This window comes from Anabrus simplex, chromosome 2 (assembly GCF_040414725.1).
Source record: "Anabrus simplex isolate iqAnaSimp1 chromosome 2, ASM4041472v1, whole genome shotgun sequence".
In the NCBI taxonomy this organism is placed as follows: domain Eukaryota; kingdom Metazoa; phylum Arthropoda; class Insecta; order Orthoptera; family Tettigoniidae; genus Anabrus; species Anabrus simplex.
The window spans coordinates 1,058,772,375-1,058,790,580 of NC_090266.1; the positions used below are offsets into that span (position 1 = coordinate 1,058,772,375).

The following is an 18,206-nucleotide window of genomic DNA, read 5'->3' on the forward strand; positions in this document are numbered from 1 at the left end:
AAGTATGTGAATTGGTTTTGTTGGATTGGTAGTTGACATGCAACTGTTGCAGTCTCTCCTTATCCTTATTCTCTCGTAGTAGTGTTTTGTTTTATGAGGGCAGCTTATTAGTTTATGCATGTGAATTTGTGTACATAACCTGTAAGTAAAACAGTGTTCACAAGTGATAGCATTTTGTGTGCATCTTTGTGGATACATCAACTGGCAACTGTGACAGGGACGTAAGAATAATTTTCGAGTGAATACGAGTGCAAGTGCGAAATAGAACAGTGTGCACAAGTGATAGCATTTTGTGTGCATCTTTGTGGATACATCAAGCTGTAGCAGCATGGGTGCGCATTCAGTTTCATTACGGTCGGTCTAAATTATTAGTTAAGAGTTAATAATGAATGAAGTTGATAAACTAATGCAGCCGGACTGAGTGGCTCACAGTTGAGACACTGGCCTTCTGACCCCAACTTGGCAGGTTCAATCCTGGCTCAGTCAGGTGGATCAGTATTGGAAGGTGCTCAAATATGTCAGAGTTGTGTTTGTAGATTTACTTGCACATAAAACAACTCCTGCGGGACTATATTCCGGCACCTTGGCGTCTCTGAAAACCGTAAAATTAGTTAGTGGGATGTAAAGCAAATAACTTCATTAAAACTAATGTAGATCTTGCCTTTCATCAAAGCAGTTCTTGAAGTTTGTGTTTATTCTTCTCGATACAAACTTTGAATTGGCATAAAAAGTTCTGAAACACTTGTATCAGTCATCTGATTTCATTCTCCAGGGCTTCAAGAGTATGTGGATTGTTCTTCTACACTTTCTGTTTTAAAGTACCCTGCAAATAAAAATTAGACACTTAAATAGGCGGAACAAGGGGGCCAATTTGCATGATTAATTATTTGGTCTGCAAACACCTGTTCTGGTTCATGCATCGACTGATGAGCTATATGGGCAGTGGCTTTATCCTGCTGGAAGTATGCATACTGCCTTTCTGCCTGAGTCATCACTTCAAAAAATGGCTGCACTGTGTTTAGCACATACTGTAAAGTTTGAGTTAATTGTATCATAAAATAAAATAGGGCCAATTATTCTGCTTGCAGTAATGAAACACCAAACAGACTTTCTGATCGTGAAGAGGAATTTCGTATACTGCATGAGGATTGCCAGTGTTTCCAGTGCCTTGAATTCTGAGAATTCACATACCCACTAAATGGAAATAAGCTTTATCCATAAAAAGGGAAGGATCAACATAGAAATTTGCAAACAGTTTTGTTACACAAATTCTTGAATGATATGTAAAATTTCTTCAAAATAAATTACAAGGTCAATCCACCAATTCAATACAGCATATGATATTTAATAGCACATGTTTTGACCCTAATTTGGGCCTCCTCCTTCTGCTGATTAACAACAGATTTAGAAGCTAAAATGATATACTCGTATTAAGTCGGACATAATAACAACTTAAAACCAACATATTGATATTGGTTTACAACTCCTAATACAAAATCCTATTATGACACAATCCAAGATATATTAAAAAATAAATAATTTTAAATCTAGTTAAAACCTCAAATATGAGTCCTAAAATGTGTCACCTTTACAATATTATATTACAAGTGTTGGACATACTTAACTAAAAATAATTATAAATACAGTTCACAAGTGATAAAGTAATCTAAAAACACTGGAAATGTCTATCCAGAGTAATTTGAGTTAAGATTTCTATATGTATTTCCTCTGAGCAATAATCACATTTGTAAACAAATATGTTGTAAGTCCTGATTCGTATGGATTTAGAGAGATTATTCTTGTGACAACTAGATGTTTAAAGAATGTCATTGGTTATGCGCTCAACAAGAACTCCACTCGTAAACTAAATATTCATTCCTTACGCTTACCACCTACCATGCTCGCTGCGCTGCCTGACCATGCACTCTATCCCTGCCATATGGTAACAGTGCAAGCATTTCGCCATTTCACCTGTGCAGCAGAACCAGCTGAAGTGCCAATAACATTTCGCTGCCTCTCTCTGTATATTCTCCCATCCCTGCGGTTAATTTGACCTGGAAATTGGTAATCGAGGAGAGTCTGTTCAAAAGGTGCTATTTCCACTTCAAATTACTTTTTAGTATTTTGTCCACATCCATTGCAGTAGTTGAATACTATTGAATGTCATGAGCAATCCAGACCAGAAAGATGTAATCCTTTGAAAGTAGTATCCTACTCAATCATGGGTATGTTCCATGTGCCTTCTATTATAAGTTTATTCACAGTTTTCTTAAAGTGGAAATAGCTTCTTTAGTACAGACATCCTCAACTGCTGTCTTTTACAATTTATGTGCACTGAGAGAGTTAGAGGTAATGTGTCCTAAACTTCGGACTGAGTGGTGAGACAGTGTCGCTGACAAATCATAAAGCTCTATGTGTAGAGATCAGTAAATAGTGCCATTCTATATCAGCATGGTCTTCAAAACATTTCAGAATTGTCTATTCTTCTCAGGTCAGATTTTGTCTGGCTCCTTGTCTGAAAAAGGGCTGCCTGGCTGAGGCGGAAAAGGCGTACTCGGTTCGCCGGAAGGACGTGGGTTCGAATCCCCGCCAAGAAGTTGTAAAATTTAATAAAAAACGAGATCTCCACTTCTGGAGTTTCACATGGCCCTGAGGTTCACTCAGCCTACACCAAAAATGAGTACCAGGTTACTTCCTGGGGGCAAAGGTGGCCGGGCATAGAGCCAACCGCTCTTCCCCGTCAGGTGCCGAGGTTATGGATAGTGGAAGCCTTTCACTTCCACCCCTCCAAGTGCCTTCTTAGCCTGTATGGAGATGAGTTTGCTTTGCTTTGCCTTGTCTGAATGGTCAGCATAGTGGCCTTTGGTTCAGAAGGCTCTGGGTTAGATTCCCAGCTGGGTCAGGGATTTTATTCTTATATGGTTAATTTCCTTGATTCATGGGCTGGGTGTTTGTGCTGTCTGCAACTCATACACCACACACAGCACTATCCCCCACCACAATAACACACAGTTTCCCATACATGTCAGATGTTGCCCTCTCTCGTCAGAGAGCCTTACAAGGGCTGCACCAGGTGAGCAATAGCCATATTAAATTATTACAGGTCAGAATTTTAAAAATAAATAAATAATACAAGATATTAAATTTATGTACTGTATTTTCTTTCATTCAGTTGATGTTAATACAATGTGGTATGTCCTGCAGCTTCATTAGCTCCAGATCAGTGCGATACGGAGAAGCAGTTCCAATGTCAATCATCTGGAATTTGCATCCCACGCTCTTGGCATTGCGATGGTACTCCAGATTGCGAAGACGAGTCTGATGAACCACCTACCTGTGGACAGGTAATGTTATTTATCCACAGTTGCTTCTCACAGAATAGGTTGATCAGTGATGCAGTAATTTAAATAAATGAATGAATGAATGAATGAATGAATGAATGAATGAATGAATGGCGTTTTTGATAGGCCTAGTTGGTTTAGTGAACGTGAAGCCTTCAGCGTTATGAGCTGCAGCCATAGCCAAAGGAGAAGCCTGCTGTGTTGTCAAGGCTGCTGCACAAGCTACTGCCCTGGCCTCTGCCACTGCCAATACTCAACACCTGATCAGTGGAGATGGTAGCCTAAGATTTAACAAATTAATGTCTGACTATGTGGCTTATTGGATAGAATGCTTGCCCTGGTTCATTCTCAGAATCAACTCCCTCATACTGTTAATTCCCCTGGCTTGGGGACTGGTTGTTGATGATGTCTTTGCCATTCATTTTATCCTCATTAGGTCACCACCAAGCCTATATATATGTCATGCACTATTATTATTATTATTATTATTATTATTATTATTATTATTATTATTATTATTATTATTATTATTATTATTATTATTATTAAGAGAGCCTCCGTGGCTCAGACGGCAGTGCGTCGGCCTCTAACCGCTGGATACCGTGGTTCAAATCGCGGTCACTCCATGTGAGATTTGTGCTGGACAAAGCGGAGGCGGGACAGGTTTTTCTCCGGGTACTCCGGTTTTCCCTGTCATATTTCATTCCAGCAACACTCTCCATTCTCATTTCGTAGCATCTATCAGTCATTAATAAATCACTTTGGGAGTGGCAACCCCATCGTAATAATAGCCTGTATCTGCATCATTCATTCCATCCCTGACCTGGTCATTGACTGGAAAACATATTGTAGGTTTTCATTTTCATTTTCATTATTATTATTATTAAATAAACGTGTTGAATTTTACAGCGATTGTACCCATCATTCACTGGTTAATTAGCTTCCTCGGGAGATCAGTGGTGGTGTCAGACCCATGATCACAGGTTCGATTCCAACCAATGAAAGAGAACACTAAACCTGGAAGACTGCATTTCATTTTAGCAGATCTACTTATAAAAAGAAACTTATGTTACTCCTATAACAGTAGGCCTGCAGTGTCTTCCTCTACAAGGATGTAGAAGTAAACAGGAGTGAAATACCAGCACTCTGTTATCTACTAGGTGAGGAAGCGTATACGATGAGTAATGCATTGTTGATAGCAGTGGCGATCTGGCGGACCGAAGCCTAGCACAGCTATCACCATGGTCCCAGCACCTATCGAACATACTTCAGCAAGCTGCGCGAGGTGGGTCGAGAGGAGAGGGATGAGAGTCTGGGCTGCAATATCAGTCTCTGATGCCTTGCTCTCAGAAATACATGCAATGTTTTTTCTCACTGCTTTCAAGTTTTGTAAATGGAACAATATGTCAGATGCTTACATTACAATGTGCTTTAGAATTGCATCCTTCTCAGTTGAGGTTTGGCTTCACCGATAACCTTGGTAGCCTTCAGTATACACCATTGGTTCCCAATGACGTTTGATCACTTGTAGAGTGGATAGTTTTCTTCTGCTCATTCTATGCAAATAGTGTGGTATGATATGTATACTGGCACAGCTTTTCTCATTGTAGATCCAAGTGATTACAGATAGTACTTTCTAATGTGGCATCATCATAGCATATTGGATATTATTCCTACATTGTCAGGGGTGTGTATTTTGGTTGTGGCGAATGACTGTAAACACATTGGGAAGGATGCAAGAAAGACTTACTTTTTCAGCTCAAAACAAAGAAAGGAGTGGGTTATTAGAATTGAATTTTTCAAGAAATCACTTTGGGCACATTTTACGCTCTCTTTGGTTGTCCGTGGCTGGTGATCATGATGTAGCGCCTATGAAGAGGCTATTTGTAATTGAGGAATTTTTTCTTGCAGATTGAGTGTGGTATGGGCTTCTTCAAGTGCAACAACTCGCAGTGTGTCTTCAAAACGTACATCTGTGATGGAAAGGATGATTGTGGTGACAATTCAGATGAAGACTTCAGACATGCTTGTGGTCCACCACCTTTCAGGTATGTTTCTTTCTTTTGATGTTCATAAGGATGTTTACTCTAGATACTGAGGGAAATGTATCTAACTGCTTTTCTGTTTGTCAAAATGACCTGTTGAAATGACCACATGAAAGCTTTCTGGTCATACAGTAGCAGTAAGAGCTGTAGTATAATATATTCTTGTCATAAATTTATGCATCATTCTCACTTATGTGAATTTAACATGGGACTGTTTCACACCCTGTAATGTTAGAATGATCAGGTCATCATCATCACCGCCACCACCACCATCATCATCATCATCATCATCATCATGAATTCCTTCCAGCAAACTGGGTAGGATGTTTAAGAATGATGTGCCTCCATTTATTACGGTCCTGGCATGCTTGTTTTCTCTCTAGGGCATCCCATGTTTCTCCTCTCTGCTCTAGGTCTTCTCTTATCTGATCTAACCACCTTTTCTAGGGTGTCCAATTATCTTCATCCCGGAACGATCTTTTCAAAATACTTCCTTGGTGTTAGTCACTTGCATCCGCTTAACGTGTGCTACCCACTTCAGCCTTGCGACACTCAGCCTTTATTCCATGGTCAAGTTGATCTGCAGGTCTCTTCATATTTGATCATTCCTAATTCTGTCCTTCCTTGTACTCTGTACAGCTGATCTAAGGAGCTTCATTTCAACATCTTATACTACTTGACTTACTTCTCTTTTATGTAAGGTGCAACTCTCCGGACTGTGTCATGATGGGCAGGAGATGAGTCTTAAACCGGGTCTGTTTAGCCCCCTGAGGAACTCCCTTGTCCCATATTATGTTCCGTACATGATGGATGATTAGATATTAGAATATTATATGGTTTGTCTTACAACTTTGGCTAGGCAGCCCCTAATTGAAAGGTCGGGGGAAAAAACCAGGTAAGTCACTTTTTCATCGAAATTGAGATATTGTTACAATCCGCTTCAGAGTGATCATGCGCATCTATTCAGCAGTCGCAAATAGAAAAAAAAGCAGGCGAGTCAGGAGAAATTAGCACTCAAAGTTTCGCTGTTAGGGGAAAGAACTAGGGAAGTCCAGCACAAAAGTTGCTTTTTCTCAAGTTGTACACATATTGACTCTCCTGCTTTTTTCCCCTGATGCTTCAATTATAAAGGTGTGCTCAGTTCACCTGGAATGAGACGAGTTTAGTTCCTGTAAAGGAAGTTAAACAATTTAGAAACAGGATTTCCAATTCATTCAGCCTACACCAAGAAGTGAGCACCAGATTAATTTCTCAGCAGACCTTATCAATTTCCACTGCACTTCTCTACCTCTGTGCATTGTAACATTTCACCTTATAATGTACTTTCAATGGAACATTTACCATATGTTTTTGTGTTGTGTACAGATGTGGTTCTGGAGAATGGCAATGCCCTGGTGTAACAGAACGATGTGTCAATATCTCGCTTGTATGTGATGGCAAGTTAGACTGTCCTAATGGTGCAGATGAAGGGCCTGGTTGCGACTTGTCTGAATGTGAGCATCAAGGAGGACTGTGTTCTAACAAGTGCAAACAAACACCACTTGTGAGTACAAAGCACTTACACCTTGTTTTTGGAAATCTGACTGAAGGAAAAGGTTCAGGTGTCATTCAGTAGTAAATTCAAAACTTCTGTATATTCTTCTGTGGTTCTGTTTTTGTCATAACTACATAACAATCACTTAAGTGATAAAATCTGGTGACAGTGTTTAAAAACTATTTTTTTTCTAGTAAGTTGGAATACAACATTTTTTTTGTAGTTCTTTCATTGAAAGAATTCACATCTGATATTACTTTTCTTTCCTTTTTGTTGTTCTGCCTTGCTGTAAAACTTGTTAATCAGGAACTAGCTGCACATACTCTGTTGACGGGTTCAAAAGGATCAAGATACAGTTACTTAACACGTACTGTTGGATAACATACTTAAAAATACCCTACTCAAATGATCCCCAGCAGTGTCAAGGGTGATGCAGTAATTTATAGCCCAAAGGTAAAACAACCCATTAGGTAATCCAAGCTGTTTTCAATTATTTCAGTACAACAGCACAGTCTATCTACTGGTTTAGTTGTATGATCCATAGTCATGTCTCACATTATATTCGTTTCATTTTCCAGTATTGATGACTCCACAATTCTGGATGTTTCCACCTAATCATTACTGTGTATAATGATAAATATATGTATTTATGTTCTAAAAATATATCACAGAACTAGTTGCGATCTGTATAGATCATCTTCAGCTGATATATTGTATTACTTATAACTAAAATAGCAATTTACTGCTGTTAAAATGTCACTCTTCTTGTCTTAAAGTACTATAATAAATTCACAATCAAATAGTTCTGTTGTTCTAAATCAATGTCATAGTAAAATAGGTCACTAAAACTGTTGGCACTTGTCAGACACGTCTGAAGCACAATTATTCTATCTTAGGTCTAGTTGTGGAGCAATGTGTAATGGCCCACTTGCAAGTTATTGCCTTTTGAGTAGTTTTGACTAGGAGGGAACATCGCATGAGATGATTGATTAAGCCATGCCCCCTCTCCCAGTAGGGAAATGCTAGTCTAATCTGTCTGGACTTTTTTCAGTTCATTTGATTAGGTTCAGTCCAGAGGGATTAGAAGGTGATCAGATAAATCAGCCTCATGTTGGTAGACTGGTATGTAAAAGAACTCATGTGGGACAACATTCTGGCACCTCAACATGTCTGAAAACCATAAAAAGTAGTTAGTAGGACAAAAAAAAAAAAAAAATTTATAAATCATATATTAAATATATATTTTATTATTATTATTATTATTATTATTATTATTATTATTATTATTATAATTATTATTATTATTATTATTATTATTATTATTATTATTATTATTATTATTATTATTATATCAGGTTAGTGGAATACCTGAAAATAAATTAACTCCAGTTATTCTTGTGAATTATTTATTTATTTATTTATTTATTTATTTATTTATTTATTTATTTATTTATTTATTTATTTATTTATTTATTTATAACTATAAATGGGGAGTTTTATCCTAATTTATGGTGTGGATGAGAGTAGACTAAGATGATTCCATTTACATAAAATTACAATTTGATATATACTCTTGTTCTTGAAGACTGATTTCCTTCTAACTTTTATCTTTAGGGTGCCATTTGTACCTGTCCTGATGGTGAGGTGTTGAGCAATGACACACATACCTGTGAAGACCTGAACGAGTGTGAACCACCAGGTGCTTGTTCTCAGCATTGCACTAACATCAAGGGAGGCTATTACTGCGGCTGTGTTCAGGGCTATGTCCTTGAGAAAGACAAGCACACGTGCAAAGCAATCAGTAAGTTCTTTTATAGTGAAGTGCTGAAACACTTGTTATAAAACATCAATGAATAAGCTATGATTATCATTAACTTTTAGTTTGACCTTATACAGATTCTGTACATACAATTCTCTCCTCTTTGTCTCAAGATGAATAAAAAAACTTCAACATGACATGCAAATCACAAGTGATAGCTTTTAATTCAAATATTGTCAACAGGTTTAGAGTCAACCATTGATTCTTATGTTCCTATTGGTAACTCCTCTTGTTTTTATTCTCATAATTGCGTGATCAAATTATCCAAAATAACTGTTATTTGATACTTCTTGATAATATACTTGAGTAAAATCAAATTTCTGACTTGTAAATTTTGAAAATAATGCTAGTCAGATGGTCGTGAATTGGATATTAAGTTGACCACTCGTGTATTTTTGCTTCAAAATAGCAAAAAGGTGAGCTGTTTCTTTTTTATTTACTTCAGCTCTTCACCCACTCAAACTAATTGCTAGTATCTAACAATTAATTCTTTCTTACTACATCAATAAATTTCTCAGAAATATAAATATTTCTTTGTTGTCATAAAATAATATTTTTCAACACTTGGCAAACTAAGAGATGATGAAAAAGTTAAATATTTCCTGACTTAGAGACTTTTTCTTCCTGATGCATGTCTCCAATTTTATACCGGAGAAATGTTTAATTGTAAATAATATTCTTCCTTTCATATTAACATTCTGAAAACATAGCTATCTTCTGTTCCTTTTTGCTTCTTCAAAGTTGTGTTTCTGATATGTTCTGACTATCTACTTTTCTTTTTTAATTCTTCATTAAGTATAGTAAGTCCATTGAAATATGTTTCCATTGATGATGATGATGATGGTAAAAATTGTTTAGATAATCAGGAGTTGCTGCTGCTGCTGCTACTACTGCTTCTTCTGTGATGAGGAAGCCTGCATATCCAATATATTGTGTTTATCCGGTACTTTACATATTACTGTATCTGCTCACGTATTAGACCCCCTTCTTATTTTTCTTTTTTTTTTTTCACATTTACATAAAAATGTTATCTCAAATTTTGTGCAGTGAACATATACCTTCTAGGCTATAAAGGGCTATAAATTGTACATGTAAACATTTGACACTATTCTTTTAAAAACTTATGAAAGTGTTATGAGTTTTACTGGCTATTTTTGTTCGATGGCAGTATTTCTAAATTTAAAAAGAATGAATGGTGAACACATGACTTTTAGGTCTACATATAAAGTAAATATAGTCAGTTTTAGTTACTCTTATATCATGTCATTCGTTTCATCTCGTTGACTCTCTAATTAGGTTGATGTCTGGAAAGGCATACGGTCTTAAAAACTCACTACGAAGATTCTTCTCACTTCATACTCGACCCTGTAGAGAAAAGGGTTAAGGGTATTGTATTATGCAATATTAATACAAAAGAACGTAATGGCAGTCATTTGTATCTGTCAGTTAAGCAGTAGACCTACCACATAGTAAACATGATCACTGCTTTCATTTGAATTATCGTTGTCTTTGTGCTGCCAACTTCCCTGCTACCGGCATGTCATCATTACAAATGACGTCATCTTCACGGCAGTTGTGAGTACGAGATCCCGTCTTTTTGCAACTTAAAAAAAGTTCAGTGAGAATCTATTCGCAAATGGTTTCTAGAAATGGTCTCTGTTATTTCCATTTGGTGTATGTGTAGCAGAAGCCACCCCTTTTGAATAAAGGTGTGCTGTAAAAAGCCTGCCAATCCACCAGCTGATAACTACCATATGTTACAAGTTGTATTTCCGAAAGTAATACATAGTGACTGGAAGCATTCTTTAGATAAATGCAGCTATTGAAAGCCAGACCTTAATTTTAAGTATATTTCATGCTCGTTCTCTACATTTATCACATCAGGATTTACCTAAATAGCTGTAATTGACATAAGAGAGACCACATTATTTAGGTTACATATGCTACTAAGGGCCAGGATAGTGTCGAAGTTCCACAACAGAAATAATAATAATAATAATAATAATAATAATAATAATAATAATAATAATAATAATAATGTTATTTGTTTTACGTCCCACTAACTACTCTTTTACGGTTTTTGGAGAAGCCGAGTTGCTAGAATTTAGTCCCGCAGGAGTTCTTTTACGTGCCAGTAAATCTACCGACACGAGGCTGACGTATTTGAGCACCTTCAAATACCACCGGACTGAGCCAGGATCGAACCTGCCAAGTTGGGGTCAGAAGGCCAGCCCTTAACCGTCTGAGCCACTCAGCCCAGCGAAATAATAAAAATAAGGAACAGGAAAGCTTGTTGCATTTATGGATACCTACAGGTGTGGCGGTAATGCATTTTATTATCATAATGTTTAATTTTGCACGTTCATTGGCTCCATATTTGTTTTATTAATGCATAGTATGTTCTGTTTGGCATTCAATACTATTATTATTATTATTATTATTATTATTATTATTATTATTATTATTATTATTATTATTATTATTATTATTATTATTATTATTATTATTATTATTATTAGCTGACCCGACAGACGTCGTTCTGTCAAAAATAAATGACAATGGAACGAACTGAAATTCAGCCTGTACTGCACGCAAAAATCAGAATAATGCTATGACTACATTATCAACATCAAATGAGTTAATTTTCTACTCCTACCAAAAGTTAGTAACAAACTACTGGAAAAACGTGTTTTCATTACCTGCAATATTAATATCTTGATTGTGAATAAGGAAATGCTCAAATAGGTCACACCGAGCTCGATAGCTGCAGTCGCTTAAGTGCGGCATGTATCCAGTAATTGGGAGATAGTGGGTTCGAGCCCCACTGTCGGCAGCCTTGAAGATGGTTTTCCGTGGTTTCCCATTTTCACACCAGGCACATGCTGGGGCTGTACCTTAATTAAGGCCATGGCCACTTCCTTCCAACTCCTAGGCCTTTCCTATCCCATCATCGCCATAAGACCTATCTTTGTCGGTGCGACGTAAAGCAAATAGCAAGCAAATAGGTCACAGCATATCACTACCCAGAAATAACCCTGATTGTCTGTAACGTAGATGGGAACTGTTCAGCAGGTCTTCAAATCCCTCACAGAGCCATAATTATCCCCCGTTGCAAATCAAATAATTTGATAAGTTGATGGCATGAAGGTAATGTGGCAAAAGTTACTCCTCTTTCTTCGTAGGAAATAACTATCGTAGAAAACACTGATTCCTATGAACACTATGAAGATATTTTTCATTGTAACATTTTAAGGTACACAATATTTTTTTTGTTTGATTACCTGGCATGTAAAGAAACAAAGCTGATAGTTTTCCAACACAGGATCAGGCAAGATACAATTGGCCATACGAGAAACATCCGTTTGCAAGATTAATGCTGCAGACACTCAGTGAATGCCCCTGAGATTTGGGATTTGTTTATGGTCATAGCAAAAGCGACCCGCACTGGAAACTGCAGTCGTTTAACTTCAAATGGTATGTCGGTCAGAATCATAATAAAGATGCGTGGTATCGAAACATCTTCCCCTTTATACTTCCCCATTAGAATGGTTGCTTCGATCACTGCAGTTTCCAGTGCGGGTCGCTTTTGCTATGACCATAAACAAATCCCAAATCCCAGGGGCATTCATTGAGTGTTTGCAGCATTAATCTTGCAAACCCATGCTTTCACCGCTAGCCATGTGCCATTACAAAGACGCGATTGGTTGATATTTTGTAACATTATGACCACTGATCTGACCTTTAATTGAAGAATGTGAGGCGGCAATCCTGACAAATCCAGCGAGTTCGAAAATCTGTTAATTAAGGAGGACAGGTTTATTATTTTTTTCACAACAGCTATAAAATAAAATAAAATAAAATAAAATAAACAAAGCTATATGGGGGATAAGTCTCTTTGTTATATGTTAAAAGAAAGCAATGTTATATGTTACCTTGAAAGTTGGCATGAAATTCTCCCGAAGTACATTTGTTGCCCCAAATGAAGTAATTTGAAAGCAGTTGTTATAGTTTTGTATATTTGTAAGGAAATGTATGGAATCTGTTGCTGTTCCTGAAACCAATGAATACAATGGATCTGGTGGTGGAATCAATGGCACTAATTTCACTTTGTCATTTGTGCAACACAATCCAACAGCTTCATTTTTGTATTTCAATGCCTTACAATTTTGGCAAACTGAGTGCATAGATCCAATAGCAATGCATTGGTAGGCACTGTAGTCAATTGAGACATCGTAATTGAAAGCAGCTCGATTCAAACTTGCAAGATTATTAGCTGAATGACGCGCTGCATGGGTTTGTGATGTTCGAATTCTTTCAGTTTCATTTTGCTATTCACGTTATTGCATAGTCCGATTAGACTGAAAATGAACTTGGCTTGTAGTATTTCGAGTTCTTCGACCGAAGTTTCTCCGCCCGTGTCTTATAGGCGGCTTGAGTCTTGCAATGAGTATATTGTATATGTAAGCACACAGAAAATAAACCAATCAACCAAATAAATCGATGAACTTTTGTTGAGAAGCGAAGATTTAAAAACAATCAGGGTAGACAAAGGTCTCCAACTATAACAAAAGACGACACTGCACGCGACTGTTTGGAGAGCGTAAGTTTGGAAGATCCGTAACGGCAGTCGAGGCAGCCAGCCAGCCCGCGCGAAAGCAAAACCCAAGGAGACATTCTTCCTGTCACAAACTGAGAAATAAGCAAGATAAGAACTTGGGGTTTGTTTTAAAAATAACTTCCATGTCTGAAGATTATTTGCCTTGCTTTGACTCCCCATGCAAATTCAATAGCAAAGAAGTTGGCCAGCGACTGACTTTTTCGTGCCTGCACATAAAAATCTCTGAACATGACTGAAAAGAAACACAAATAGTGCATATTCTTATCATTTAAATTTAAAAACAAACTTATCTACGTCAAGCTGAAATGTTCCTTTACCAGTAGTGAAAAAGTTAAAAATATAGTGAATATGAAATAGGAGTTATGATATGATAAGTTCTATGCAATGAGGATTTTGCATTTGAGGTAACATTCCATTATATTAACATTTTCACACTCAATAATTTTGTAAACCTTTTTTTGTTAACGGCATCAAATCCGGCTTGAAATTTTGTACATAATCCGATATTCATCCATTTTAACAGATAATATTGAGATTTGCGAACATTTGACAAATGCGCTGGATTAGAAGAGGACAGCGCTAAGCGCAAACGTGGGAGAAGGAAAGAGAGATGAACAGTTTGAATGGAAAAAGAGAAATGAGGCTTTTACGTTTTTCCTGGCATTTTTTCCAATTTTTCTATTCATAAAATCCTTACTCGGACTTTGAAGAATATTTAAAAACAAGAATTAGCCGAATTTGTCCAGCCATTCCCGAGTTTTGCACTTAGCAACACATTTAGCGATTCATTTTTATTTATATAGATTATTATTATTATTATTATTATTATTATTATTATTATTATTATTATTATTATTATTATTATTATTATTATTATTTATTTAGGTATGTTGGCAAGTAAAACATTTGTTATGATTGGACTGTTTTTATCGCATTTGTTTGCAAAGATTACGTAGTCTATATTGGCCCGAGTTATGAGATATTAAACGATCATTTTGTTAACGATCTCGCCTGCTATATTGATAGCAGCAACTGTGAATAATTCTTAACTTAAGTAAACTCTTTTCCTCATCCCGAGGTAGTGCAGCCCCAATGGAGGGAAGCTGCATGTACCAGTTTTACCTCATATGAACATTCCTGCCATTCTTAAATCTTTGGCAGTTCGGTACTGGGAATCAAACTCAGGCCCCAGAGAACGGCAGCTAATTGTGCAAACCATTGTGCTGGCGGACATTCTTAACTACAAAAAATAAAAAGACATATAGCATGACTGATGCATGCTTTAATTGCGCAGATCGGACACAAAACGATTCACCTATTTGTACGACGTCATCAGAGCTGCAGTAGGCTTATGCTATGGAGGTGACATTTCTTAACTATGAAACACAGATGTACCACATGACTTTGACACATGTTTTCATTGCGTGGGTTGTATGGACGAAACTATTGACAAATTTGTGTGATGTCATCAGAACTGCAGTAAGTCTTGTACCCGCTTCGAAGCCGAATCTTTGTTCTTCTCTGATGAATTATGTTGGGGGTTCTTGTATGCAAGATTCATTTTTTCATTTCCTTTGTCCCAAAAAGCCAGGGGAGGAGGGGGGTCTAATACATGAGTAAATACGGTAATTGTAGAAAATTTACTCTCCTCCTTCCCGTCCATTCAGAGTTTCATATTTTCTAAATTCCAACTGAAATGTTAGTTAATATATCACTAACACATGTAGTTACTATATTGTAAAATATATTATTTTCTTTCTTTTGCAGATCATACAGCTGCTTTCTTGATCATTTCAAACCGTCACTCAATCCTAATAGCAGATCTAAATGAACAGGGCCTGGAAAGGGTGCCTATTGTAGTGGAAAATGTTGTGGCTACCACATCTAACATGCACACTGGAACAATTTTTTGGTCTGATATGAAACTGAAGAAAATTTCGCGATTGGATCGTGGCAGTGAACCTAAAGAGGTAAGGAATTTTTTTGTACTCTGAGGAATCTTATATATTGCTATTGTAGACATCCACTTTTGCGAGGATTAAAAAAATGCACATGGTACGCGAACAAGTAAGGTATATCTCTCTGTCTGTTGAGTCCTCAGTCTGAAGGCTGTTGAATCCCCAAAGCATAGGTATTGCTGAAGTGCTTTCCTCTCTAAACCAGGTGGTACTGTTACATGTTGGTCTGCCAAGCCTACTGAAATGTACACATCAACAGACTGTATGAGTCACAATTTCATACCATTCATTGCAGGAAATGGCTGCATAAGGAATGTACATTTCATTGATAGTTGTTCAAAAATAAGAGCCCGTCTGGTGGCCATGATCGTTACGGCATTGAAGTCCAAACGGTCTGACACCGAGGTTAGCTGATTCTAGTCCCATTGGTTGAAAAATTTTACCATAAGAATTTTGGCCGGCAGTGTAGGGGAGGTGGTGGTATACAATTTCTAATCACTAGATTGCATGCCAAAAGCCTGGATTAAATTCCAAACCTCTCCACAGTGCTGATGTGGAGTGAGGGCATATGACTCTGTTGATGGCGATTCGTCCGTCAGACAGGGACTTTAAGCCTTGAGCAGGCCCCTTGGTGCTATCCGAGAGGAGTAGGCTATGTGCTGGCACCGGGTTTCACCCTCTCCCTTCGTACTATCATATATCACGTCACTCATTTCATCTCATTAACTCCTCTGATGAGGGTGACGTCAGGAAGGGCATCCGGTCATAAAACCCGCCACGACAGATTTATCTCACCTCATACCCAACCCTGTAGAGCAGCGGGACAAGGGTTGAGCAAACGCAAACAGAAACAGACAGACGGACAGTTGTTTAAAAGCAAGCAAGCAGGTACACAGTTTCGGGTGACATTGATTCTGTTGCAGGTTATCAGGGTCGTAAAAATGAAAATGGCTGCTCAGAGAGGTAGCATGTTTTACTATGAACTAAATGTATTAAAACTGCTTTGTGTACTAATTACAATTGCACTCAAGTTTGTAATCGCTAACTCAGCCAACTGCACTCTGGCACTTTAAACTCCGATTGCTCAACAGGGCCTCTCGCAATAAAGTGTTGTTCTCAAAACAGTTCACTCCACAACACAGCTAAGCAGAAAAACTCTATTCACATGCTGTGCTGAATTCTGCATAGCAAATACCATCTGATTGTCTTATATGTTACTGGTGCACTCCCAAATGACTTGTTCTTTTTACAGGCTGGTGGAAGATTCTTGGTCAGGAATTTTGTAGTTTCCACTTCCAGATCATTCTGGGTGCCTCTCCATTGTCGGCAGTTTTCAGCATCTTCAAAGGAGCTTGAACTTATGTGCCTCAGCAGTTAACTGGGGCTACTGTTTTTTTTTTTTTTTTTTTTCCTTTTCTTAGTGTTGTCCCAATGAGCTATTAGATTGAGGGAGAGACTGCCCTTTACAATTTTGGCTTTTCAATTCATGGTAACAAAAAATAATGTTTTATATCCTTAATATAATATACGTTGATCACAACAATTTTGGCAGTACACTGGAGAAAGTGAGCAATTGTATATAACTGTGGCAATAATAATTAATACATTTCTATATATTTTTGTAAAAAGTTTTTTAAATACTCCTTAACTCAGTTGGCAATTTGTTATATGATGCTGCAGCAGAATATGCTTGCCAACATTAACTCCGCTCCACCACCATCGTTTCTTCTGCCGGCCACTGCACCCTCAGCCCTCATTGTCACAATATCATGATCATAGCCATGGGATCTCCAGTTTAATGTGGAATCCTAATTTCAGGGATGTGACTTTTCATTGGTTGTTGATGAATGAAGAACAAAACAGCTTTGTAGTCATAAGGAATGGTAATATTTGAGAAAAATCTCTTAATGTCCTGCCAATGCATGTGAGATTTTTGAAATGGCTTATATTCCACTTAAAACTAAAAGTCACATGGCTATTATCATGATGTTAGTATTAATATAAAACTACAAGCTTGCTTGCTTCAAAATCTCTCAATAAGTAACTTCTCCACCAATGTTAGAGCAACAAGATTTGATAACAAGGGAGCCATACTTTTTCAGTGTCGACTCGGTTAAACTTCAAAGGTTTTCAGTCTGTGGAAACACTAATTATAATAAAAATAACATACCTGTAAAAAAAACACACGCACTAATAAACACGTTTTATTCTACAAGAACATCTCGGATTCTATGAAATCAATTTTAACCATGCGTATGTATGTACAATATTGTTCACATTGCATAAACTTGTCAGTGATCGTGAATTGATGATGATATGAACAAGCGAGACAAGTTATGAATGCGGAAGTCCTCCGTTGTCACCTTGATACCTAACTTTGAGAAAATTTACTGTACTTATCGTATATTTGAAATGTTGTCACTGGAGGAAACAGACAGTTGGCAGCTTAAGATAAATGCAGCAAATTTCTGGAAGTTACCAAGGTGACAGTGAAGGACTTCTGCATTCATAATTTCTGTATTTGCTCATAATATCACCAGTTCACAATTATTGACACATTTATGCAACATAAACAATATTGTACAAATATATGTAGGTGAACTATCAGGCTATGTGAGGAGTAACATAACCATGATACCACATGTTAGTTAAAAGAATGGTTTATTCAACATTCCAACATTTCTGTACATGTTCACTCTTCTAATTCACAGCTTACTACATTGTAACTCATGTACAAGTACCATCCAACTGTTCACATATCCAACAACTGGCACATCCTACTACTGCTGCATCCTACTACTGTCGCATATTAATATACTATCTTCGCACTTTTTAGCGATAGATTTACACCCTAGTGCTAAATCGGTCGACTTCAGTTATCTTTGAGATTC

General features: G+C 37.2%; 1 protein-coding gene across 1 annotated transcript in view; it reads left to right on the forward strand.

Moving 5' to 3' along the window:
* The window catches only part of mgl (megalin), a 213,688-nt gene that overhangs the window by 67,498 nt on the left and 127,984 nt on the right, over positions 1–18,206 (forward strand). Inside the window, exons 17-21 of the mRNA XM_067142002.2 lie at positions 3,205–3,344; positions 5,253–5,389; positions 6,752–6,929; positions 8,535–8,721; positions 15,125–15,327. Of these exons, the coding sequence (XP_066998103.2) occupies positions 3,205–3,344; positions 5,253–5,389; positions 6,752–6,929; positions 8,535–8,721; positions 15,125–15,327 (845 nt within the window). The remainder of the gene's footprint in view (positions 1–3,204; positions 3,345–5,252; positions 5,390–6,751; positions 6,930–8,534; positions 8,722–15,124; positions 15,328–18,206) is intronic.